Source organism: Salvelinus namaycush, chromosome 24 (assembly GCF_016432855.1).
Source record: "Salvelinus namaycush isolate Seneca chromosome 24, SaNama_1.0, whole genome shotgun sequence".
Taxonomy (NCBI): domain Eukaryota; kingdom Metazoa; phylum Chordata; class Actinopteri; order Salmoniformes; family Salmonidae; genus Salvelinus; species Salvelinus namaycush.
Genome location: NC_052330.1, coordinates 35,892,685 through 35,920,273, shown reverse-complemented (window position 1 = coordinate 35,920,273; position 27,589 = coordinate 35,892,685). Strand labels below are relative to the sequence as shown.

Below are 27,589 nucleotides of genomic sequence, written 5' to 3'. Positions count from 1 at the left end.
CTATTCCTTGTGTTTCGATGTGTAGCATCAACTTAAAAAAAAAAAAATAATCCATTACTAAAACAATAATTGTCCACCTCACGGTTCAGCTGTCGAGATTTGAGCACTAAATGTATCAGGGCATTGCATGCATAGACCTATAGACTTAGGAGTCCACTGGATGATATTTATATTAAATGAATCTAAAAAGGAAGAGAAGCTAAGGCCTAGTCCCAGAGAGAGAGAAAGATGAATATATAGGAAGAGAAGCTAAGGCCTAGCTCCAGAGAGAGATTCATATATAGGAAGAGAAGCTAAGGCCTAGCTCCAGAGAGGGATTCATATATAGGAAGAGAAGCTAAGGCCTAGCTCCAGAGAGGGATTCATATATAGGAAGAGAAGCTAAGGCCTAGCTCCAGAGAGAGATAAAGACTAATATAAAGGAAGAGAAGCTAAGGCCTAGCTCCAGAGAGAGATAAAGACTAATATATAGGAAGAGAAGCTAAGGCCTAGCTCCAGAGAGAGATAGAGAAAGATTAATATATAGGAAGAGAAGCTAAGGCCTAGCTCCAGAGAGAGATAATGATTAATATATAGGAAGAGAAGCTAAGGCCTAGCTCCAGAGAGAGGTAATGATTCATATAAAGGAAGAGAAGCTAAGGCCTAGCTCCAGAGAGAGATACAGACTAATATAAAGGAAGAGAAGCTAAGGCCTAGCTCCAGAGAGAGATACAGACTAATATAAAGGAAGAGAAGCTAAGGCCTAGCTCCAGAGAGAGATACAGACTAATATAAAGGAAGAGAAGCTAAGGCCTAGCTCCAGAGAGAGATACAGACTAATATAAAGGAAGAGAAGCTAAGGCCTAGCTCCAGAGAGAGATAGAGACTAATATAAAGGAAGAGAAGCTAAGGCCTAGCTCCAGAGAGAGATACAGACTAATATAAAGGAAGAGAAGCTAAGGCCTAGCTCCAGAGAGAGATAGAGGTTCATAAATAGGAAGAGAAGCTAAGGCCTAGCTCCAGAGAGAGATAGAGAATGATTCATATATAGGAAGAGAAGCTAAGGCTGAGCTCCAGAGAGAGATAGAGATTCACATATGTGGTTAATATCCAAGAGAGGAACTTCCTCATCAAGTCTTCATCCCAAACTGCCTTATTCAGTTGTGGTAAACTGTTGGTTGTTGGGTTGAGCACACAGAGATGAACACAGAGACAGGGAGGTTCTAGTCAGAAAACACGACTTTACTAGGCAACAAAAAATAAACAAAATAAGTATGGGTTGGCTCGGTCCTTCTCATATTCGTCTCTGTGCCTTCGGGAGCTTCGTTCCCCTCTGTAGAATCACTCCTTGCCTCTTTCTTTTTCTCCCCCGCGGTGTGCCACTGTGTCCCACGGTGCTCCATTTATGTGGGTTGCACGGCTGGTTGGCACTCTCCCCTAATTACCCCTAATTGGCGCCATCAGTGTCAGGGTGCCCAGCCCGGGAACTCTCAGCAGAGGGAGACAACGTCGTGGCACGTACCTCCCCTTAGTCACCAACCACCAGGGTAGACCTCCCGGGATACCACCCTGACCGGGAGGGAAGCGTACTCAGGGCTAGGTTTGCATCCCTCCTGGAGAGGGCATCAGGAACCAGCGGGTGATGTGGTCATTTGTGTCCGTACCTCTTGCCATCCACACAAGGGGGTCATGGTCGGTGAACAGGGTGAACTTCCTCCCGAGGAGGTAATACTTGAGGTTGTGCAGTGCTCACTTCACGGCGAGGAACTCCTTCTTGACAATCAAGTATTTGTTCTACCTTGGGAGGAGCTTCCTGCTAACATACATGATTGGGTGTTCCTCACCTTCCTGCTTTGGGACAAGACGGCCCCACCTCTGTGTCAGACGCATCTGTCTGGACCAGGAGGTGATTTGAGAAGTCCGGGGTGATGAGTACCAGATGTGAACATAGCGCGTCGATCAGGGCCTGTAACGCCAGCACTGTGTCCTCCGTCCATCGTACCGTGTGGGTTAGGCGTGCCTTTGTCAAGTCTGTGAGGGGAGAAACTATTGCGGCAAAGTTAGGTACAAATCGACTGTGGTAGCCTGATAACCCCAGGAACGACTTCACCTGCCTCTTGGTTTGGGGGACCAGCCATTCCCTGATGACGGCAATTATTTCTTCTTCTTGGGGCTTCACGTTTCCCGATTCTATAGCCCAGGTACTCTACCTCGGCGTAGCCCAGCTTGCACTTGTGGGGTTTCGAGGTCAGCCCCGCATCGCTTGGTGCTTCCACCACCGCCTGTAGCCTACAGAGATGCACGATTATATCATCCAAATATGCAGCAGCGTACTCACGGTGCGGGTGCAGGACACTATTCATGAGTTGCTGGAAGATCAATGGGGCCCCGTGGAGCCCGAGAGGAAGAATGCGGTAGTAGTATAGCCCCCCACCCCCCCGGGGTGGAGAAGGCCATCTTCTCCCGGGAGGCCGCTGCCAGCGGCACCTGCCAGTACCCCTTCGTCAGGTCCAGGATGCTGACCTATCTCGCCTTCCCCAATCGGTCGATCAGTTCATCCACCTGGGGCTTGGGGTAGGCATTGAATTTACTGACCTCGTTCAGCCCCCGGAAGTCATTGCAGAAGTGGACAGTTCCGTCCGGTTTCGGTACTAGCACTATAGGGCTAGACCACTCACTGTGGGACTCCTCCAGTACCCCAATCTCTAGTATTGTCATCATTTACCGCTGGGCCGCCGACCTCCGGGCTTCTGGTATCCGGTATGGCCGTTTATGCACTTTTTCCCCCAGACGTGTGTGGATATGATGTTCCACGAGATCCGTGCGCCCCGGCGAACACGGCCGTATTCCGCTGGACCAACTCTGGGAGTGCTTGTCGTTGGGTCCGGATGAGATCTTCCCCCATGAAAACTTCGATGGGGGGCGGGTTCTACTATGGCCGGGTTCATGTTGCGCACAGCGCCTCTTGTGCATGCCATCTCTTCAGTAGGTTCACATGGTAAAGCTGGAGGGGTTGGCAGACCTTGTAATTTACGTCGCCTACCCCCTTGACGATGTCATAGGGCCCATGTCACGTAGCCAGGAATTTGTTCTCTGTTTTGGGGATCAGATCCAAGACCTTCTCACCTGGGTGGAACTCTCGTGGTTGGGCCCCCCGGTTGTATACTCGCTCCTGGGCACGCTGCGCCCGGGCCATGTGCTCCCTCACCACTGGCCAAATCGCCTTAACCTCTCCCTCATCTCCTCCACGTGTTCCACCATGATGCGAAAGGGGGTCGGTTGGTCCTCCCAGACCTCCTTGGCTAGGTCCAGCAGTCCGGGGGACCGACGGCCATACAGGAGCTCAAAGGGGGAGAACCCAGTGGACGCTTGGGGTACCTCGCGCACCGAGAACATCAAGTGGGGCAGCAGCTGGTCCCAGTTCCTCCCATCTCACTTGATGACCTTCTTCAGCATCTGCTTTAGGGTCTGATTGAAGCGTTCGACTAGTCCGTTTGTGGATGGTACACGCTGATCCTCAGCTGTTTGATTCGTAAAAGATTGCAGACATATTTCATTTCATATTTCAGACATGTTTGAGGTGGCCTGGTCCGTCAGGATTTCCCGTGGGATACCCACCCGGCTTAATAAATGGAAGCGCTGCTACACGATACCTTTCGCTGCGGCCGTGTGTAACATGATCGCCTCCGGATACCATGTGGTGTAATCCACGATTACCAGGATGTATTTGTGTCCCCTCGCTGTCTTCACCAACGGACCCACCAGATCCATCGCCACCTGCTCAAACGGCCCATCTAGGGTCTCCACGTCCATAAAGGGGTGCCTGAGGTCCTCCTCTGACGATGGCTCATTTCCCAGAACGGGTCATCTTCCTCCTCCTGGTCCGACTCGGGCAAAGTGGACATGATACAACAGCATAGTAATCAGCAACCAATTGATTAAAAAAATACTACTGTCCTGTATAGCCTACCAGAACCAGCATGACATGAGCCATCCTCGAGCTGTCTCCCAGCTCGGAAAGAAAATTGTTGTGCGTTAAACCAGTCTATTAATGCCAAATTATACAGTCAGTCCACCCTCAAAACACTAGATTAGTAGGGATTGTTTCATTATGCAGTGCAGCCTACTATCTATAGCTATATATATAGTATCTGGCTGATATTTAGCTGCTATTTATGAACATTACACATCAAATAGCCTAACAATGAAATAAAAAGTAGTCAGCTTGAGGATACATTTAACCACTATTTATTGTTCAACTCAGCAGGTTTTCTGGCTAATAGCATACACAAATGGCCTGTAATCAAGGTAAATTAAATCCAACTTGAGAGACTCCCCTGGTTTTCTGAAGTCCTTCTGAGACATTGTGCATAAGGCTATGTCCATTGCGCTGCACACAATTTAAACTTAGTCTTGAATGATGCATGTAAAAGATATACCAGAGATAAGGGACTGTTGATATTGCAACCACACAACCCAAACACTTGTTCACCGGTATGAAGAAAATCGCAAACTGCTTTTTTTTGTTTGAACTGTCAAGAACTGTTGTCCACAAAAGATGATCTGTTTTGCATTCGCCAATGTATTGTCTGTCCAGTATCCAGACGACCCCAGATCCCCAGAGCTTCCTATACAGTTCATCTCTTTCCGTAACGTGTCGAACTGCTGAATTTGAAGCACAACTCCCTTCTGCCCAGTTTCCCTGATGTTGCTACAACAACCAAGCCGTGTTTAACCATCCCTGTAACTGTAGCTTCTGACGAGAGATCAAAAACTAAAACTCATAAAGAACTACCTAAGAACGAAGCATTATGTTCTCGGTCTGACATGCGCTTTTGAAAAGCATCTGAGTAAAATCCACTTATTGCACTGGCGCCATCGTAGACTTGACCACGGCATTTGTTCACCGATATCCCTTTACTTTCAATCAGTTCAATTATTTATTTTTGAAGGCCTGAGGCACTTTGATCAGTCACATTCCTGAAGCCCAAGAAACAAACACTTTGCTATGTAACTTAGCTCCCTCCAAAAAACTGTATATCATCTGTGTTAACCTCTAATTCCTCCCAAACCCGGATCCGGGAGCACCCCCATCAGTAAAAAAGCTGACTAGCATAGCCTAGCATAGCGTCACAAGTAAATACTAGCATCTAAATATCATTAAATCACAAGTCCAAGACACCAGATGAAAGATACACATCTTGTGAATCCAGCCATCATTTCTGATTTTTAAAATGTTTTACAGGGAAGACACAATATGTAAATCTATTAGCTAACCACGTTAGCAAAAGACACCACTTTTTTTACTCCACCAGTTTTTTACTCCATCAGTAGCTATCACAAATTCGACCAAATAAAGATATAAATAGCCACTAACCAAGAAACAACTTCATCAGATGACAGTCTGATAACATATTTATTGTATAGCATATGTTTTGTTAGAAAAATGTGCATATTTCAGGTATAAATCATAGTTTACCATTGCAGCCACCATCACAACTCTCACCAAAGCGACTAGAATAACTACAGAGAGCAACGTGTATTACCTAATTACTCATCATAAAACATTTCTTAAAAATACACAGCGTACAGCAAATGAAAGACACAGATCTTGTGAATCCAGACAATATTTCAGATTTTCTAAGTGTTTTACAGCGAAAACACAATATAGCGTTATATTAGCTTACCACAATAGCAAACATCACAACAGCATTGATTCAAGCTAAAAATAGCGATAACGTATAAACCACCAAAATATATTAATTTTTTCACTAACCTTCTCAGAATTCTTCAGATGACAGTCCTATAACATCATATTACACATTGCATATAGAGTTTGTTCGAAAATGTGCATATTTAGCGGCACAAATCGTGGTTATACAATGTGATTAGTGGCCAAAACTTCAAGCAATCTGTCCGGCGCCATCTTGGAGAGGCACCTAATCTAATCGAAAACTATTCATAAACTTGACTAAAAAATACAGATTGGACAGCAAATGAAAGATAAATTAGTTCTTAATGCAATCGCTGTGTTAGATTTTTAAAATTAACGTTACTGCGCAATACAGCGTGCGCTAAAGCGAGACCGCACCATAATTCATGGCGGAATTATTATTTGACATTTGTCAACATAAGTACGAATTAACAGCATAAAGACTGCTTACTATTAGCTGAGCTTCCATCAGAATCTTGGGCAAGGTGTCCTTTCTCCAGAACAATCGTCTTTTGGTTGAAAGATGTCCTCTTGTCCTGTCGAAATAGCCGCTAACGTTAGCCACCCACTGGAGAGGTGTCCAACTCGTGAAAGCGCATCACAAAGAAATCCAGGAAAATCGCAATAAACTGATATAAACTGCTATAAATCGGTTTAAATTAACTACCTTATGATGTCTTTAACACCTATAACGAATAGAAACATGACCGGAGATATAGAACTGCTAAAACGAAAGCGTTTGCAGGACGCCATTGTGATGTCCTCTTGCGCCAGATGTCCCGTTGAAAAGAATGGTACTTCCGTTCCATGATCATTTATAGTGGCCCAGATTGCGCAATCCACTCCATTCAAATTCTCCCCGCTTACTGACATCTAGAGGAAGACGTATGCAGTGCATGTAGCCCGATGGCTTACATGGGGACTTATAAACTGACCTCAGAACAGGGACCTCAATTTCTGAAATCTCACTCCCTGACAGGAAATGTGCTGCAGAATGAGTTCTGTTTCACTCAGAGAAATAATTCAAACGGTTTTAGAAACTAGAGAGTGTTTTCTATCCAATAGTAATAATAATATGCATATTGTACGAGTAAGAATTGAGTACGAGGCAGTTTAATTTGGGAACGAATTTATTACAAAGTGCAAATAGCACCCCCTATTGCCAAGAGGTTTTAAGGCCACATTTTACATTTCAATATGACAGGAACCTCATCAACACTTCACAAATTGTTTATTTACACACAAACACACAGGACTCCGAGACATATTAGAAGCCATTTTGTTTGGTAAAGACTTACGATCCTCCAGGAACAATCACTTATATGGCAGTCTAATTGATCTCCTCCCCTCAAACGCTACAAATCCCTGATCACGGCTTTAATACCCACCACTAATAGCTGTAGCTAGAGACATAATATTAAGTCTATCATTACATCTTCCTCCATTCACACACACACACACACACACACACACACACACACACACACACACACACACACACACACACACACCTTTTTAATTTCAATAACTGATCACAATCTCAGAGGAGAGCTTGAGGAAGTGGAACAGTCATTAAATACTCTTGAGTTTTAATCTGACACTTTTGGCCGTGAAACTAGAATTAATTTAGATGAGGAGAAAACTATAAGGAGGGCTGGTATATTACTGGGGAGGGCTAGGATCAGGATAACACGGCAGTATATTACTGGGGAGGGCTAGGATCAGGATAACACGGCAGTATATTACTGGGGAGGGCTAGGATCAGGATAACACGGCAGCATATTACTGGGGAGGGCTAGGATCAGGATAACACGGCAGTATATTACTGGGGAGGGCTAGGATCAGGATAACACGGCAGTATATTACTGGGGAGGGCTAGGATCAGGATAACACGGCAGTATATTACTGGGGAGGGCTAGGATCAGGATAACACGGCAGTATATTACTGGGGAGGGCTAGGATCAGGATAACAAGGCAGTATATTACTGGGGAGGGCTAGGATCAGGATAACACGGCAGTATATTACTGGGGAGGGCTAGGATCAGGATAACACGGCAGTATATTACTGGGGAGGGCTAGGATCAGGATAACACGGCAGTATATTACTGGGGAGGGCTAGGATCAGGATAACACGGCAGTATATTACTGGGGAGGGCTAGGATCAGGATAACACGGCAGTATGTTACTGGGGAGGGCTAGGATCAGGATAACACGGCAGTATATTACTGGGGAGGGCTAGGATCAGGATAACACGGCAGTATATTACTGGGGAGGGCTAGGATCAGGATAACACGGCAGTATGTTACTGGGGAGGGCTAGGATCAGGATAACACGGCAGTATATTACTGGGGAGGGCTAGGATCAGGATAACACGGCAGTATATTACTGGGGAGGGCTAGGATCAGGATAACACGGCAGTATATTACTGGGGAGGGCTAGGATCAGGATAACACGGCAGTATATTACTGGGGAGGGCTAGGATCAGGATAACACGGCAGTATATTACTGGGGAGGGCTAGGATCAGGATAACACGGCAGTATATTATTGGGGAGGGCTAGGATCAGGATAACACGGCAGTATATTACTGGGGAGGGCTAGGATCAGGATAACACGGCAGTATATTACTGGGGAGGGCTAGGATCAGGATAACACGGCAGCAAGTTACCGGGGAGGGCTAGGATCAGGATAACACGGCAGTATATTACCGGGGAGGGCTAGGATCAGGATAACACGGCAGTATATTACCGGGGAGGGCTAGGATCAGGATAACACGGCAGTATATTACTGGGGAGGGCTAGGATCAGGATAACACGGCAGTATATTACTGGGGGGGAGGCTAGGATCAGGATAACACGGCAGTATATTACTGGGGAGGGCTAGGATCAGGATAACACGGCAGTATATTACTGGGGAGGGCTAGGATCAGGATAACACGGCAGTATATTACTGGGGAGGGCTAGGATCAGGATAACACGGCAGGATATTACTGGGGAGGGCTAGGATCAGGATAACACGACAGTATATTACTGGGGAGGGCTAGGATCAGGATAACACGGCAGTATATTACTGGGGAGGGCTAGGATCCGGATAACACGGCAGTATATTACTGGGGAGGGCTAGGATCAGGATAACACGGCAGTATATTACTGGGGAGGGCTAGGATCAGGATAACACGGCAGTATATTACTGGGGAGGGCTAGGATCAGGATAACACGGCAGTATATTACTGGGGAGGGCTAGGATCAGGATAACACGGCAGTATATTACTGGGGAGGGCTAGGATCAGGATAACACGGCAGTATATTACTGGGGAGGGCTAGGATCAGGATAACACGGCAGTATGTTACTGGGGAGGGCTAGGATCAGGATAACACGACAGTATATTACTGGGGAGGGCTAGGATCAGGATAACACGGCAGTATATTACTGGGGAGGGCTAGGATCAGGATAACACGGCAGTATATTACTGGGGAGGGCTAGGATCAGGATAACACGGCAGTATATTACTGGGGAGGGCTAGGATCAGGATAACACGGCAGTATATTACTGGGGGGAGGCTAGGATCAGGATAACACGGCAGTATATTACTGGGGAGGGCTAGGATCAGGATAACACGGCAGTATGTTACTGGGGAGGGCTAGGATCAGGATAACACGGCAGTATGTTACTGGGGAGGGCTAGGATCAGGATAACACGGCAGTATATTACTGGGGAGGGCTAGGATCAGGATAACACGGCAGTATATTACTGGGGAGGGCTAGGATCAGGATAACACGGCAGTATATTACTGGGGAGGGCTAGGATCAGGATAACACGGCAGTATATTACTGGGGGGAGGCTAGGATCAGGATAACACGGCAGTATATTACTGGGGGGAGAATAGGATCAGGATAACACGGCAGTATATTACTGGGGAGGGCTAGGATCAGGATAACACGGCAGTATATTACTGGGGAGGGCTAGGATCAGGATAACACGGCAGTATATTACTGGGGAGGGCTAGGATCAGGATAACACGGCAGTATATTACTGGGGAGGGCTAGGATCAGGATAACACGGCAGTATGTTACTGGGGGGAGAATAGGATCAGGATAACACGGCAGTATATTACTGGGGAGGGCTAGGATCAGGATAACACGGCAGTATATTACTGGGGAGGGCTAGGATCAGGATAACACGGCAGTATATTACTGGGGAGGGCTAGGATCAGGATAACACGGCAGTATATTACTGGGGAGGGCTAGGATCAGGATAACACGGCAGGATATTACTGGGGAGGGCTAGGATCAGGATAACACGGCAGTATATTACTGGGGGGAGAATAGGATCAGGATAACACGGCAGTATATTACTGGGGAGGGCTAGGATCAGGATAACACGGCAGTATATTACTGGGGAGGGCTAGGATCAGGATAACACGGCAGTATATTACTGGGGAGGGCTAGGATCAGGATAACACGGCAGTATATTACTGGGGAGGGCTAGGATCAGGATAACACGGCAGTATATTACTGGGGAGGGCTAGGATCAGGATAACACGGCAGTATATTACTGGGGAGGGCTAGGATCAGGATAACACGGCAGTATATTACTGGGGGGAGAATAGGATCAGGATAACACGGCAGTATATTACTGGGGGGAGAATAGGATCAGGATAACACGGCAGTATATTACTGGGGAGGGCTAGGATCAGGATAACACGGCAGTATATTACTGGGGAGGGCTAGGATCAGGATAACACGACAGTATATTACTGGGGAGGGCTAGGATCAGGATAACACGGCAGGATATTACTGGGGAGGGCTAGGATCAGGATAACACGGCAGTATATTACTGGGGGGAGAATAGGATCAGGATAACACGGCAGTATATTACTGGGGAGGGCTAGGATCAGGATAACACGGCAGTATATTACTGGGGAGGGCTAGGATCAGGATAACACGGCAGTATATTACTGGGGAGTGCTAGGATCAGGATAACACGGCAGTATATTACTGGGGAGGGCTAGGATCAGGATAACACGGCAGTATATTACTGGGGAGGGCTAGGATCAGGATAACACGACAGTAAATTACCGGGGAGGGCTAGGATCAGGATAACACGGCAGTATATTACCGGGGAGGGCTAGGATCAGGATAACACGACAGTATATTACCGGGGAGGGCTAGGATCAGGATAACACGGCAGTATATTACTGGGGAGGGCTAGGATCAGGATAACACGGCAGTATATTACTGGGGAGGGCTAGGATCAGGATAACACGACAGTATATTACTGGGGAGGGCTAGGATCAGGATAACACGACAGTATATTACTGGGGAGGGGAGAGTTGACCTACAGCTCCGTTTTAATCATTCAAACCCTAACAACAACACGTACCTCATGCCTCACTGTTGGACATAAAAATGTAATCTATTGTAATCATCAGTGCTGTCATGCTCCAGAACATGTAGAAGGGACCACAGTCATCAGCTCATTGTACTGGGAAATATCTTCCCGAGAAACACTTGTCGATGTGAAGCGTACGATTCATGAATCCAGTAGATGGTGCCGAGTAACCATTTAAATAGGCCTAGACGTGGATGTCTCCTGAACTGGACCAGTAGATGGTGCCGAGTAACCATTTAAATAGGCCTAGATGTGGATGTCTCCTGAACTCGACCAGTAGATGGTGCCGAGTAACCATTTAAATAGGCCTAGATGTGGATGTCTCCTGAACTCGACCAGTAGATGGTGCCGAGTAACCATTTAAATAGGCCTAGATGTGGATGTCTCCTGAACTGGACCAGTAGATGGTGCCGAGTAACCATTTAAATAGGCCTAGATGTGGATGTCTCCTGAACTGGACCAATAGATGGTGCCGAGTAACCATTTAAATAGGCCTAGACGTGGATGTCTCCTGAACTCGACCTCGCTGTTACGTTAAGACAACAGTTTTGCTGTCACTCACTTGTTGTAGAGGACGATGTCCGGGACCCAGATGAGTTCTGACGGGACTCTGATGGACGTGACGTTGTCGTAGTCAGACGGTCTCCAGCGTAGCTTGTAGTCATTCCACTCCTAAGAGGAGAACACACAGACACAGACACAGACACAGACACACACACACACACACACACACACACACACACACACACACACACACACACACACACACACACACACACACACACACACGGAGACGAGAGGACATTCAGTGCCACAGGTCTTATCAGACAGAGTCAATTAAAGGCCTATTAATCCATAACAAACTAATAACCGTAATTAATTCACATTGAAACACCTCACAGTCTCACACACATGCTATATATACACTGAATGTACTGAATCACACATGCTATATACACTGAATGTACTGAATCACACATGCTCTATATACTGAATGGACTAAAACACATGCTATATACACTGAATGTACTAAAACACATGCTATATACACTGAATGGACTAAAACACATGCTATATATACTGAATGGACTAAAACACATGCTATATACACTGAATGGACTAAAACACATGCTCTATATACTGAATGGACTGAATCACACATGCTATATACACTGAATGGACTAAAACACATGCTATATACACTGAATGGACTAAAACACATGCTCTATATACTGAATGTACTAAAACACATGCTATATATACTGAATGTACTAAAACACATGCTATATACACTGAATGTACTAAAACACATGCTATATACACTGAATGGACTAAAACACATGCTATATATACTGAATGTACTAAAACACATGCTATATACACTGAATGGACTAAAACACATGCTATATATACTGAATGGACTAAAACACATGCTATATACACTGAATGGACTAAAACACATGCTATATATACTGAATGTACTAAAACACATGCTATATACACTGAATGGACTAAAACACATGCTCTATATACTGAATGTACTAAAACACATGCTATATACACTGAATGTACTAAAACACATGCTATATACACTGAATGGACTAAAACACATGCTATATATACTGAATGTACTAAAACACATGCTATATACACTGAATGTACTAAAACACATGCTATATACACTGAATGGACTAAAACACATGCTATATATACTGAATGGACTAAAACACATGCTCTATATACTGAATGTACTAAAACACATGCTATATACACTGAATGTACTAAAACACATGCTATATACACTGAATGGACTAAAACACATGCTATATATACTGAATGTACTAAAACACATGCTATATACACTGAATGGACTAAAACACATGCTATATATACTGAATGGACTAAAACACATGCTATATACACTGAATGTACTAAAACACATGCTATATATACTGAATGGACTAAAACACATGCTATATATACTGAATGGACTAAAACACATGCTATATATACTGAATGGACTAAAACACATGCTATATACACTGAATGTACTAAAACACATGCTATATATACTGAATGGACTAAAACACATGCTATATATACTGAATGGACTAAAACACATGCTATATACACTGAATGGACTAAAACACATGCTATATATACTGAATGGACTAAAACACATGCTATATACACTGAATGTACTAAAACACATGCTATATATACTGAATGTACTAAAACACATGCTATATACACTGAATGTACTAAAACACATGCTATATATACTGAATGTACTAAAACACATGCTATATATACTGAATGGACTAAAACACATGCTATATATACTGAATGGACTAAAACACATGCTATATATACTGAATGGACTAAAACACATGCTATATACACTGAATGTACTAAAACACATGCTATATACACTGAATGGACTAAAACACATGCTATATACACTGAATGGACTGAATCACACATGCTATATACACTGAATGGACTAAAACACATGCTATATACACTGAATGGACTGAATCACACATGCTCTATATACTGAATGGACTGAAACACATGCTATATACACTGAATGTACTGAATCACCTGTTTCAGCCAGACGTTGGTGGTCATCATCTGATTCTTCTCGTCCTGCAGAAAGGAAAATACAAAAAGAGGTGAATGAAAATAGAGAGAAATCAAGATAAAAATTCAGACAGAGAGAAGAAGAAAGACAGACAGAGAGAGAGAGAGAGAGAAGCAGAAAGAGAGAGAGAGGGGAGAAAGAGAGAGAGAGAGGGGTGGGAGAAAGAGCGAGAGAGAGGGGTGGGAGAAAGAGAGAGAGAAGCAGAAAGACAGACAGAGAGAGAGGGGAGAAAGAGAGAGAGGGGTGGGAAAGCCCCAAATATTATTTATGCATATCAGGTCCGGGTGGGAAAGCCTCAAGTCCATTTCAGAACAGGTCCAACATTTTAGACATGTGAAGATCTCTAGGTCATAGGTTAAATCTGGTTTAAACAAGGTTGGTTTTTGCAGGTCTATTTTCAAAATAATAAATATATTTCTTAAAATGTAAGATGGCTGCAGTATTCACAGAGGAACCATGATGCAATAGGAGATGTTGTTAAACCTTACACCTTATAAATGTACAAATAGAGACAGCACGAGGACAATAATTAGAGACAGAGGAAGAGCGACAGAGAGAACTAGAGACAGAGAGATCGAGAAAGACAGATAGAACGGGATATGGAGAGAACTAGACAGAGAGAGAGAGAGAAACCGAGAGATGGAGAGAACTAGAGAGGGGAAGAGAGAGATGGAGAGAACTAGAGAGGGGAAGAGAGAGAACGAGAGATGGAGAGAACTAGACAGAGAGAGAGAACGAGTGATGAGAGAACTAGAGACAGAGAAATAGAGATATCTAGAGAACGAGACATGGAGAGAACTAGACAGACAGAATTAGAGATCTAGAGAACAAGAGACAGAGGAAGGGAGATGGAGAGAACTAGAGACAGAGAGAACAAGAGAGAGAGAATGAGAGATGGAGAGAACTAGAGAGAGAACGAGAGATGGAGAGAACTAGAGAGAGCGAATGAGGGATGGAGAGAACTAGAGCTAGAGAGACAGAATGAGAGATGGAGAGAATTAGAGCTAGAGAGACAGAACGAGAGATGGAGAGAACTAGAGACAGAACGAGAGACGGAGAGATCTAGAGAACGAGACAGAGGAAGAGAGAGAGAGGATGAGAGATGGAGAGAACTAGACAGAGGAAGAGAGAGAGAGGATGAGAGAACTAGAGACAGAGAGAACGAGAGACAGAGGAAGAGAGATGGTATAGAACTAGAGACAGAGAGATAGAGAACTAGAGAGAGGAAATGAGATGGAGAGAACTAGAGACAGAGAGAACTAGAGACAGAGAGAACGAGAGATAGAGAGAACTAGAGACGGAGAGAACTAGAGACGGAGAGAACGAGAGATGGAGAGAACTAGAGATAGAGAACTAGAGACAGAGGAAATGAGATGGAGAGAACTAGAGACAGAGAGAACGAGAGATGGAGAGAACTAGAGACAGAGAGAACGAGAGATAGAGAGAACTAGAGACGGAGAGGTGGAGAGAACTAGAGACGGAGAGAACGAGAGATGGAGAGAACTAGAGACAGAGAGATAGAGAACTAGAGACAGAGGAAATGAGATGGAGAGAACTAGAGACAGAGAGAACGAGAGATAGAGAGAACTAGAGACGGAGAGAGAGAGAACTAGAGACAGAGGAAGAGAGATGGAGAGAACTAGAGACAGAGCGATAGAGAACTAGAGACAGAGAGAACGAGAGATGGAGAGAACGAGAGATGGAGAGAACGAGAGATGGAGAGAACGAGAGATGGAGAGAACGAGAGATGGAGAGAACGAGAGATGGAGAGAACGAGAGATAGAGAGAACTAGAGACAGGGGAAGAGAGATGGAGAGAACTAGAGACAGAAGAAGAGAGAGAGAGAACGAGAGATGGAGAGAACGAGACAGAGGGAGAGAAACAGAGGAAGAGAGAGAGAGCACGAGAGACAGAGGAAGAGAGATGGAGAGAATGAGAGAGAGAGGAAGAGAGACAGAGAGATGGAGAGAACTAGAGACAGAGAGAATGAGAGACAGAGAGAACGAGAGAGACGGAGAGAACTAGAGACAGAGAGAACTAGAGACAGAGAGAATGAGAGAACGAGAGAGACGGAGAGAATGAGAGATGGAGAGAACGAGAGACAGAGAGAACGAGAGAGATGGAGAGAACGAGAGACAGAGAGAACGAGAGAGACGGAGAGTGTGAGAGACAGAGAGAACGAGAGAGACGGAGAGAACTAGAGACAGAGAGAACGAGAGAGACGGAGAGTGTGAGAGAACTAGAGACAGAGAGAACGAGAGACAGAGAGAACGAGAGAGACGGAGAGTGTGAGAGAAGGTTTGTGTAACAATGTACAGTATATTCAAAACCCCTGCCACTCTCAATTTAAATTGAGGCCATGCTTGTGTGCAATACTTCTCTGTAGTTATTGACTGAAGGATTGTTTGATTATGTTGTTTTTCACACCTTTACTCTGCTTCAAAACCCCTGTGAGGCGACTGATGGAGATTGAAGGATTTGTTTCAGTTAGCTGTAAGAGTTCATTTAGTAACACCTGTTTTGCAATTTCATAAACAGGTCTGGCCAATTACACTTAACTAACTGCATATTCCCAAAGGTAAGCTCATTGGGGAACAATGTGAGGATATTCAATGAATATAATTTACATAAATTCATATTTTCTGCAACAAGCTGTCAGTCAACACTGCTGCGATCCTGTGAGGTTCATTTGGACTGGTAGAGCATGACGCTCGGGTTCAATTCCCTCTGGGCTCACCCATACGAAAATGTATATGCGCCCTTATTCACTTTGGATGAAAGTGACTGGTAAAGGGCCTATATTATTATTATTATTATTATTATACTATTATTATATTATTATTATTGTCAAGGTATGCGTGAAGGGCTGTAGGAAGTCAGGCGCAGGAGAGCAGATATTTGGTGGCAAAACGGAGCCTTTTATTTGGCGAACCAAAAGCACACGGCACAAACGAACACGAAATACAAATAGGGGTTGAACATAACCCAGCGCAACCAGCCTAACGTGCGCATACATGAAAACAGATAAACAATACCACACAAAGACATGGGGGAAACAGAGGGTTAAATACACAACACATAATGAGGGACAATGAGAACCAGGTGTGTGGGAAAATAAGACAAAACAAATGGAAAATGAAAAATGGATCGGCGATGGCTAGAAGACCGGCGACGTCGACCGCCGAACAAGGAGAGGCATCGACTTCGGTAGAAGTCGTGACAATTATACTATTATTATATTATTATCATTATATTATTATATTATTATTATCATTATTATCATTATATTATTATAATTATAATATAACTTACCACATCGATAAGCTGTGCTATGGAGAGTCCGAACTTGACGATAACGACATCTGAGATGTTGGGTACGGGTCTGGACCACTTGTTGTACCCGATGAAGAGCTTCTTAAACAGCTCGTCCTCCGCATGTGAATGGGCCTTCTCAAGACAGAAAACTACAGGGGCCACAAGAGACACGGCGCTCAGAGTGTTATAACAAACCTGTTGTTGTATCCAAGACATCAAATCAAAATTGTATTTGTCACATGCGCCAAATACAAATACAGTGAAATGCTTACTTACAAGCTCTTAACCAACAATGCAGTTTTAAGACAAAAGTAATAGATAAGAAAAACAAATAATTAAAGAGCAGCAGTAAATAACAAAAGCGGGGCTATATACAGGGGGTACCGGTACAGAGTCAAATTGTCAATGTGCGGGGGCACCGGTGTCGAGGTAATTTAGGTAATATGTACATGTAGGTAGAGTTATTAAAGTGGCTATGTTAACAGAGAGTAGCAGCAGCATGGGGGGGGGGGTGAAAATAGTCTGGCTAGCCATTTGATAAGCTGGTTAGGAGTCTTATGGCTTGGGGATAGAAGCTGTTTAGAAGCCTCTTGGACCTAGACTTGGCGCTTGCCATGCAGTAGCAGAAAGAACAGTCTATGACTTGGGTGGCTGGAGTCTGACAATTTTTAGGGCCTTCCTCTGACACCGCCTGGCATAGAGGTCCTGGGTGGCAGGAAGCTTGGCCCCGGTGATGTACTGGGCCGTACGCACTACCCTCTGTAGTGCCTTGCGGTCGGAGTCCGAGCAGTTGCCATACTAGGCAGTGATGCAACCCGTCAGGATGCTCTCGATGGTGCAGCTGTAAAACCTTTTGAGGATATGAGGACCCATGCCAAATCTTTTCAGGATCAGCGTGGCAAATGTGTTGTTACCGACCCTTACCACCTGGGGGCGGCCCGTCAGGAAGTCTAGGATCCAGTTGCAGAGGGAGGTGTTTAGTCCCAGGGTCCTTAGCTTAGTGATTAGCTTTGAGGGCACAATGGTGTTGAATGCTGAGCTGTAGTCAATGAATAGCATTCTCACATAGATGTTCCTCCCGGGTGGCGCAGTGGTCTAGGGCACTGCATCGCAGTGCTAGCTGCGCCACCAGAGTCTCTGGGTTCGCGCCCAGGCTCTGTCGCAGCCGGCCGCAACCGGGAGGTCCGTGGGGCGACGCACAATTGGCATAGCGTCGTCCGGGTTAGGGAGGGTTTGGCCGGTAGGGATATCCTTGTCTCAGTATGTAAAAAAAAAAAATAATAATAATAATAATAAAAATAAAAAAAAAATGTTATAAAATGTATGCACTCTACTGTAAGTCGCTCTGGATAAGAGCGTCTGCTAAATGACTAAATGTAATGTAAATGTAATGTTCCTTTTGTCCAGGTGGGAAAGGGCAGTGTGGAGTGCAATAGAGATTGCATCATCTGTGGATCTGTTGGTGCGGTATGCAAATTGGAGTGGGTCTAGGGTTTCTGGGATATTGGTGTTGATGTGAGCCATGACCAGCCTTTCAAAGCATTTCATGGCTACAGACGTGAGTGCTACGGGTCGGTAGTCATTTAGGCAGGTTACATTTAGGCTACATTTAGGCAGGTTACAAAGGTATAATTATGCATTTATACATATCATTTGATTGAATGTTTTGGTCTGAGGGGCTTGTCTTGTATAATGTCTAGAGTGGGCCGCGGGACGGTTCAGTCTGGTCCACGGGACGGTTCAGTCCGGGCAGGGGGGGCGGTTCAGTCTGGCCAGGGGGGACGGTTCAGTCCGGGCAAGGGGGACGGTTCAGTCTGGACAGGGGGGACGGTTCAGTCTGGGCAGGGGGGACGGTTCAGTCCGGGCAGGGGGGACGGTTCAGTCTGAGCAGGGGGGACGGTTCAGTCTGAGCCACGGGAGGTTTGAGTAAAAAAACTAAAACAAAAAACACGAGGAACTCCTCTCTCTCCCCCCCCGTCTCATTCTAGGGACTCCCACTGGTACCTTCATCAACGTAATCTCAGTAAATTACACGCATCATTACTTCCAGCTGCTAACAGAGCAGGGTATGTTTACCAAATGGAACCTTATTCCCTATATAGTGCCATTCCCATAGGGCTCTGATCAACGGTAGTGCACTACGGGGAATACAGGCTTCCATTTGGGACGCATCCCGGGGATGAGATGTGAGCTAATCCATCCGTCTCAGTCAGAAGGTGTTGTGGGGTCAACCTCATACAAACACAACCTATTGTTGAGCTGCCAGTAAGCTGTCATTCAGGATTACACTGACACCAAAACATAAACCATTTCTGTTCTCTATTCAATTCAATGTGAACTGTATGTGAACGAATATCCTCATGACCTGCCAGTTTAGTCCGTGACACCTGCCAGTTTCCTGCATGACACCTGATTGTTTACTGTGTGACACCTGCCAGTTTACTGTGTGACACCTGCCAGTTTACTGTGTGACATCTGACTGTTTCCTGCGTGACACCTGACTGTTTACTGTGTGACACCTGACGGTTTACTCTGTGACACCTGCCAGTTTACTGCATGACACCTGACTGTTTACTGTGTGACACCTGACTGTTTCCTGCGTGACACCTGACAGTTTACTGTGTGACACCTGACAGTTTACTGTGTGACACCTGCCAGTTTACTGCATGACACCTGACTGTTTACTGTGTGACACCTGACTGTTTCCTGCGTGACACCTGACAGTTTACTGTGTGACACCTGACTGTTTACTGTGTGACACCTGCCAGTTTACTGCATGACACCTGACTGTTTACTGTGTGACACCTGACGGTTTACTCTGTGACACCTGCCAGTTTACTGCATGACACCTGACTGTTTACTGTGTGACACCTGCCAGTTTACTGCGTGACACCTGACTGTTTCCTGCGTGACACCTGACTGTTTACTGTGTGACACCTGACTGTTTACTGTGTGACACCTGCCAGTTTACTGCATGACACCTGACTGTTTACTGTGTGACACCTGACGGTTTACTCTGTGACACCTGCCAGTTTACTGCATGACACCTGACTGTTTACTGCGTGACACCTGACTGTTTCCTGCGTGACACCTGACTGTTTCCTGCGTGACACCTGACTGTTTACTGTGTGACACCTGACTGTTTACTGTGTGACACCTGACTGTTTACTGTGTGACACCTGACTGTTTCCTGCGTGACACCTGACTGTTTCCTGTGTGACACCTGACTGTTTCCTGCGTGACACCTGACAGTTTACTGTGTGACACCTGATGGTTTACTGTGTGACATCTGACTGTTTCCTGCGTGACACCTGACTGTTTCCTGCGTGACACCTGACAGTTTACTGTGTGACACCTGACAGTTTACTGTGTGACACCTGACGGTTTACTGTGTGACATCTGACTGTTTCCTGCGTGACACCTGACTGTTTCCTGCGTGACACCTGACTGTTTCCTGCGTGACACCTGACTGTTTCCTGCGTGACACCTGACAGTTTACTGTGTGACACCTGACTGTTTCCTGCGTGACACCTGCCAGTTTACTGCATGACACCTGACTGTTTCCTGCGTGACACCTGACTGTTTCCTGTGTGACACCTGACTGTTTCCTGCGTGACACCTGACAGTTTACTGTGTGACACCTGACGGTTTACTGTGTGACATCTGACTGTTTCCTGCGTGACACCTGACTGTTTCCTGCGTGACACCTGACAGTTTACTGTGTGACACCTGACTGTTTCCTGCGTGACACCTGACTGTTTCCTGTGTGACACCTGACTGTTTCCTGCGTGACACCTGACAGTTTACTGTGTGACACCTGACGGTTTACTGTGTGACATCTGACTGTTTCCTGCGTGACACCTGACTGTTTCCTGCGTGACACCTGACAGTTTACTGTGTGACACCTGACTGTTTCCTGCGTGACACCTGACTGTTTCCTGCGTGACACCTGACAGTTTACTGTGTGACCCCTGACTGTTTCCTGCGTGACACCTGACTGTTTACTGTGTGACACCTGACTGTTTACTGTGTGACACCTGACTGTTTCCTGCGTGACACCTGACTGTTTCCTGCGTGACACCTGACAGTTTACTGTGTGACACCTGACTGTTTCCTGCGTGACACCTGACAGTTTACTGTGTGACACCTGACTGTTTCCTGCGTGACACCTGACAGTTTACTGTGTGACACCTGACTGTTTCCTGCGTGACACCTGACAGTTTACTGTGTGACATCTGACTGTTTCCTGCGTGACACCTGACTGTTTCCTGCGTGACACCTGACAGTTTACTGTGTGACACCTGACTGTTTCCTGCGTGACACCTGACAGTTTACTGTGTGACACCTGACTGTTTACTGCGTGACACCTGACTGTTTCCTGCGTGACATCTGACTGTTTCCTGCGTGACATCTGACTGTTTCCTGCGTGACATCTGACAGATTTCTGCGTGACACCTGACTGTTTACTGTGTGACACCTGCCAGTTTACTGCATGACATCTGACAGATTTCTGCGTGACACCTGACTGTTTCCTGCGTGACATCTGACTGTTTCCTGCGTGACATCTGACTGTTTCCTGCGTGACATCTGACAGATTTCTGCGTGACACCTGACTGTTTCCTGTGTGACACCTGCCAGTTTACTGCATGACACCTGACTGTTTACTGTGTGACACCTGCCTGTTTACTCTGTGACACCTGCCAGTTTACTCTGTGACACCTGCCAGTTTACTGCATGACACCTGACTGTTTCCTGCGTGACACCTGACTGTTTACTGCATGACACCTGACTGTTTACTGTGTGACACCTGACTGTTTCCTGCGTGACATCTGACTGTTTCCTGCGTGACACCTGACTGTTTCCTGCGTGACACCTGACTGTTTCCTGTGTGACACCTGACTGTTTCCTGCGTGACACCTGACAGTTTACTGTGTGACACCTGACGGTTTACTGTGTGACATCTGACTGTTTCCTGCGTGACACCTGACTGTTTCCTGCGTGACACCTGACAGTTTACTGTGTGACACCTGACAGTTTACTGTGTGACACCTGACTGTTTCCTGCGTGACACCTGACAGTTTACTGTGTGACACCTGACTGTTTCCTGCGTGACACCTGACTGTTTCCTGCGTGACACCTGACAGTTTACTGTGTGACCCCTGACTGTTTCCTGCGTGACACCTGACTGTTTCCTGCGTGACACCTGACAGTTTACTGTGTGACACCTGACTGTTTCCTGCGTGACACCTGACAGTTTACTGTGTGACACCTGACTGTTTACTGCGTGACACCTGACTGTTTCCTGCGTGACATCTGACTGTTTCCTGCGTGACATCTGACTGTTTCCTGCGTGACATCTGACAGATTTCTGTGTGACACCTTACAGTTTACTGTGTGACACCTGACTGTTTACTGTGTGACACCTGACTGAGACATATATCAGCAGTCCCCTTTAACTGGTACAAACCCTTTCCCCTGACTGAGTTTCTCCTTTTTGGATCATACATTTTGTGTCATTCAGTCAGCCAGCCAATCAGCCAGTCATTCAGTCAGCCAACCAGTCAGTCAGCCAGTCATTCAGTCAGCCAACCAGCCAGTCATTCAGTCAGCCAACCAGCCAGTCATTCAGTCAGCCAGCCAACCAGCCACCCACCAAGCCAGACAACCACCCAGCCAGTCAGGCAGTTTGCCAGAGAGCGAGTCAGCGAGTCAGAAAACCAGCCACCCAGCCAGCCAGCCAGTGGAGGATGGCCAGGGCCAACAACCCTGCGAGACAACAAATCAGGTCCAGTCAGCCAGCCAAACAGTCAGTCAGCCTGCTAACCAGCCAGCCAAAGCCAGCAAGTCAACCAACCAGCCAGCAAGCCAGTCGGCCAGCCCGTCACACAGCAAAACAGCCAGCCTGCCAGTCAGACAGTCAGTCAGAGAGCCAGTCAGTCAGCAAAACAGCCAGCCTGCCAGTCAGAGAGCCAGTCAGTCAGCAAAACAGCCAGGCTGCCAGTCAGTCAATCAGTCAGCCAGAGAACCAGTCAGTCAGTCAGTCAAACCAGCCAGTCAGTCAAACCAGTCAGCCAGCAGGCCAGCCAACCAGCCAGTCATTCAGTCAGTCATTCAGTCAAACCAGCCAACCAGTCAGTAATTCAGCCAGCCAGTCAGTAATTCAGTCAGCCCACCAACCAGCCAGCCAACCAGCCAGTCATTCAGTCAGCCAGACAACCAGTCAGCCAGCCAGCCAGTCAGCCAGCCAGCCAACCAGTCAGTCAGCCAGTCAGCCAACCAGCAAGTCATTCAGTCAGCCAGCCAACCAGCCAGTCATTCAGTCAGCCAGTCAGCCAGCCAACCAGCCAGTCATTCAGTCCATCAACCAACCAGCCAGTCAACCAGTCAGTCAGTCAGTCAGTCAGTCAACCAGTCAGTCAGTCAACCAGCCAGTCAGTCAGTCAACCAGCCAGCCAGCCAACCAGTCAGTCAGCCAGCCAACCAGCCAGTCAGTCAGTCAGTCAACCAGCCAACCATTCAGTCAGTCAGTCAGTCAGTCAGTCAGTCAACCAGCCAACCATTCAGTCAGTCAGTCAGTCAACCAGCCAACCATTCAGTCAGTCAGCCAGCCAGCCAACCAGTCAGTCAGCCAGTCAGCCAACCAGTCAGTCAGCCAGTCATTCAGTCAGCCAAACAACCAGCCGGTCATTCATTCAGTCAGCCAACCAGTCAGTCAGTCAGCCAACCAGTCAGTCAGTCAGTCGGTCAGGTCAGTGGAAGAAGGCAAGCACCAGGAGAGTTTAGATGGGAAAGGACTAAAAGACATTGAAGGGATGTTGTGGCAATTCAAACCTCTAATAGTGACCCGTGGGCTGAATGTAATACTATTAAAGTCTATTAAAGTCATTCATGGCGTTATGAACAAATGACCTCGCTGAGGTAGGAGATCAGGAACCTGTACAAACTGCCATGTCACTATTTCTGTAACCTGTAGATAGGATACGTTGCAAAAAATATATATATATTTGGTCTACCACAGTCTACTAAAATGCACGTGTTCTAATTCTGGCAAGGCATCTTCTTTGCATCACATCATACTTCAATTATGCGCGTACTTGAAGCTCCGCTGTGACTGCGCATCTGTCCTTCCGTCTGGAGTAAGACCAGCACGCTGCAGAGACTATCGGAGGACCAGATGCTCGGGGTTTGACAAAAAGCCATCGAACACCGCAGATCAAAGTCCCGCATGTCAACGGAGTGAGATAAGAAGAGATGACACCTCAGTTCCATGCCTAGCGCTTGGATCTTTGGGATCTTGGACACTGATCAAATTGTTTCGGCAAGGCGTGTAGCCCTTTGGGCAGCACGTTAGAGTGTTGTGTGTGTGTGTTGTTTCAGAGAGTACCCTAGAGTGGCTCCATCTGAACGAGTCAGCAACTTCTCGGGCCAAACGTGCTCTTGGGAGAAATTGGCTGAAAATCCTCTCATTCCACTTCGAAGTGCATAAAGCCACTGTAGCCAACTGCACAACTCTCGTCAATGTGTCTGCGGCTGCCACATGTAGATGTTTTGTGGAGGTATTCAACTGTTGTGTTGGCCCGCAGCTTTAATGATAAATAAGCTATTTAATTAATGAGAAATCAAGAGTGGCGTACAGGGCTCAGGTTCATTTAGAAAGTAAAGAGAAGACGAGGAGCACGTCGGTTTATATCCCGACCACAGCGCACCTGCCGTAGCAGTCGATTTAAGCACAAGGAAATGATTGAAAAGGCGGGAGAATTCCAATTAGTTCTGGAACGATGGAACCACAGAACGAGAGAACATGGTAGGTCATTTCTTATTATGGTAGGTCATTTGGTGAAATCGACGTAGGCACATTGTCAATGAAGGAACTGATATGGTAGGTTTAAATGGCTGCATCTTTGAATGGCATAGCAATGGCATTCACACACCTTGGTAAATAAAAACGCGAATAAATGTCAGGAGATAAGTCTAAGCCCAAACTAAATAATAAAACGAACTTACTTGACTCACATAAGAAGAAACAACAGAACGCAGTGGTCCTAGCTGAGAACAGGTGGTTGAATAATCCACGCTCCATATTTCACCCCGGTGACTTTCTATCTTTCTACTTCCCTGAAAAGCATCTAGTTTCTATCTACATCTCTCTTCAGTCAAAAACCATTGACTTTGTTATATGATGATTTCCTCTCCGGAAAGGTTATCTTGAAACAATGATGACGTGGGGAGAAAGTCGGCTTCCGTGTCAATTCTTGAGATGCTCTCTCGTCCTGTGTCATCTTCGCGTATGAGAGGCATATCAGGACAAGCGGACGCCGTGCCTCATTTCAGATATCGCACACTAGGCGCTTGATAGGCGGGAGAGAGTGACGTTAACGCCACTTCTAGTGATAAGCTCTTTTAGAGATGATCATTAATTGAACTGATTGAATAACTTTTGACTCCGTCGTTTCCACAACTCTGGGTCTCTGTCCTCACCAACGTGTCCGTGTAGCAGCTGTATGTATCCAAATGCGTTTGGCGTAAAAACAGAGCGCTACCTCATCCCGTGCCGCCGCTCAAATACAAATAGAGACGCGCCTAAACGCTCCGTGAATATGCTATTTTATAAAGTTACCATATATCGAGATGTTTTAACAACAGTATCCGAAGTTTGGACTTTTGGTTGGTAATTACACATTTTCTCACAAGCACGCTCATCTCATTACTGCACGGAGGAACAGCTATTAAACACATTTCTAAGCAGATACAACTATTTGGTCTCCATTCTCACGTTTACAGAAGTGCAATTCTATTGTAATTTTCCATTTTGAGCATTTTATTTCTTCCTGATTCACCAGAACAAACCTCACGAGCACCTCTGGGGAATAAGAAATGTGAGGCACGGTGTCATTGACTGACACTGAGTCTACTCTCCCTCCTTCCCTGACTCTCTCCCCTGCTGCCCATATATGGTAAGAGACACAGGAGGAACTAGATTGAGACTGTCTCCATAAAGCCTCGACACGGCCATGTCAACATTAAACAGGTGTGTACTTTCAAAGAACGAGTCAAAAAAAGAATAAAACAGGATGCAACTAAAATGTCATTGCAGACTAGGCATAACTTTCATTTAAATAAAAGATAATGAGCTTTTTTCTATGTGAATATACAAAAAACAGTATTTTTTTTGTACTTATTTTGCGCAGTGCTACTTGAATGTGTAATGCTGGGCTATGCAGGTATGATATGTTCTATTCGAGAGTCTCTAGGACCAAAGACTAACTTCTCAGTGACTGGATAGTGGATGGACCACTGATAGGAAAAGAGTTGGGACACAGCTGAAGAAGTGCTCATGGCTATGAGTTAGTTGTTGTTACTGAAAGAGACTGCTAGAGGGCAGCACAGGTGAATGAATGCATTGAGAAAAACATTTTACACACACACAAAACAAAAAACGTATTTTAGATACAACTTTATTTTCATCTGGATTAAATAAAACAACTGTAACATAAACCTATGGCCTATACGGACGTAAAGTCCCTTGTTTGGGGGAACTGCGTTCTGGTACCGGTTCCAACCAACATTTTCGCTTATAAATCGATCTGTAGACAACGTAGATGGAAATGGCTTGCTGTGAACGACAGTCCTTGTTTCCCACGGACACAGTAGTATATCTTCTGAGCCTGTGTGACGTAGGATGTGAAATCTGAAACCACTTGAAGCTGGGATGTCCTTCATTCACTCTTTGACTGTCCATCAACTCCTGGCTGAACCCTACGTCACAGCAACTGACAAAACACATGCCCGAAATCCTGACACCGCAGCGCACCAGGAGAGAGTGGTTTCATCAGAGATTGATTTATAGCCATTCATCTAAAAATAATTCATAGATTTTAAACAAACAAAAAAAAAAACGTTGTTTTTTCACAGATTTGTCCTATGAATGTGAGATGAAAGGCGAGTTCCTAACGAGTTCAGGAAGCCAGACTAGAGCTCTGTGAGATGGTCACAGTGACGGGGGCAGATGTTTTAAACAAAAGAGAAGACCTTTAGAAAATATGCACATTTTCTCTAACACTTAACATACAAATAAGTATTTTACAGTTGTAAGGAAGGTGAAATCGTATACTTAGTGGTTTTATAATTTGATTATAATATATCTAGAAAGCATATTCAGTCATTTCAAGACTTATTCATATTAGTTTTGTTGAAAAGGAATTACGTAATATAAAATATGTATCATATTTGTACTGTGTACTTGAGTTCGTGTCCTCCAAAGTGACGACACCTCAGCAATTTATAACGATTTTTACCAGAAAGCTGAGCTTTGAACCTTTCTGTGGATATGCAGCATCACTAGTTAATATTTATGGCCCTCTAAAGATAAATAATTACCTTTGGGGATTACATAGATTATTACATTTTTAGATTACATTTAGTTACATTTTTTAAAATAATTATACTACATTTTGACATAACATGTTTTGTCTTTATCGTTTCGTAATTACAACTTTTAAAAACATACGGCCCTAAAAAAGAAAGAGGTGATGGCATCTCCCATAAAATA

General features: G+C 45.4%; 1 protein-coding gene across 1 annotated transcript in view; it reads right to left on the bottom strand.

The window, feature by feature from the left end:
* Positions 1-26,606, bottom strand: part of LOC120019411 (neuronal acetylcholine receptor subunit alpha-2-like) — a 37,901-nt gene extending 11,295 nt beyond the window's left edge. The window contains exons 1-5 of the mRNA XM_038962699.1: positions 26,591-26,606; positions 24,195-24,217; positions 17,038-17,172; positions 13,686-13,730; positions 11,644-11,753 (exon numbers count right to left, since the gene is read on the bottom strand). Of these exons, the coding sequence (XP_038818627.1) occupies positions 11,644-11,753; positions 13,686-13,730; positions 17,038-17,172; positions 24,195-24,217; positions 26,591-26,606 (329 nt within the window). The remainder of the gene's footprint in view (positions 1-11,643; positions 11,754-13,685; positions 13,731-17,037; positions 17,173-24,194; positions 24,218-26,590) is intronic.
* Positions 26,607-27,589: the final 983 nt, after the last annotated feature.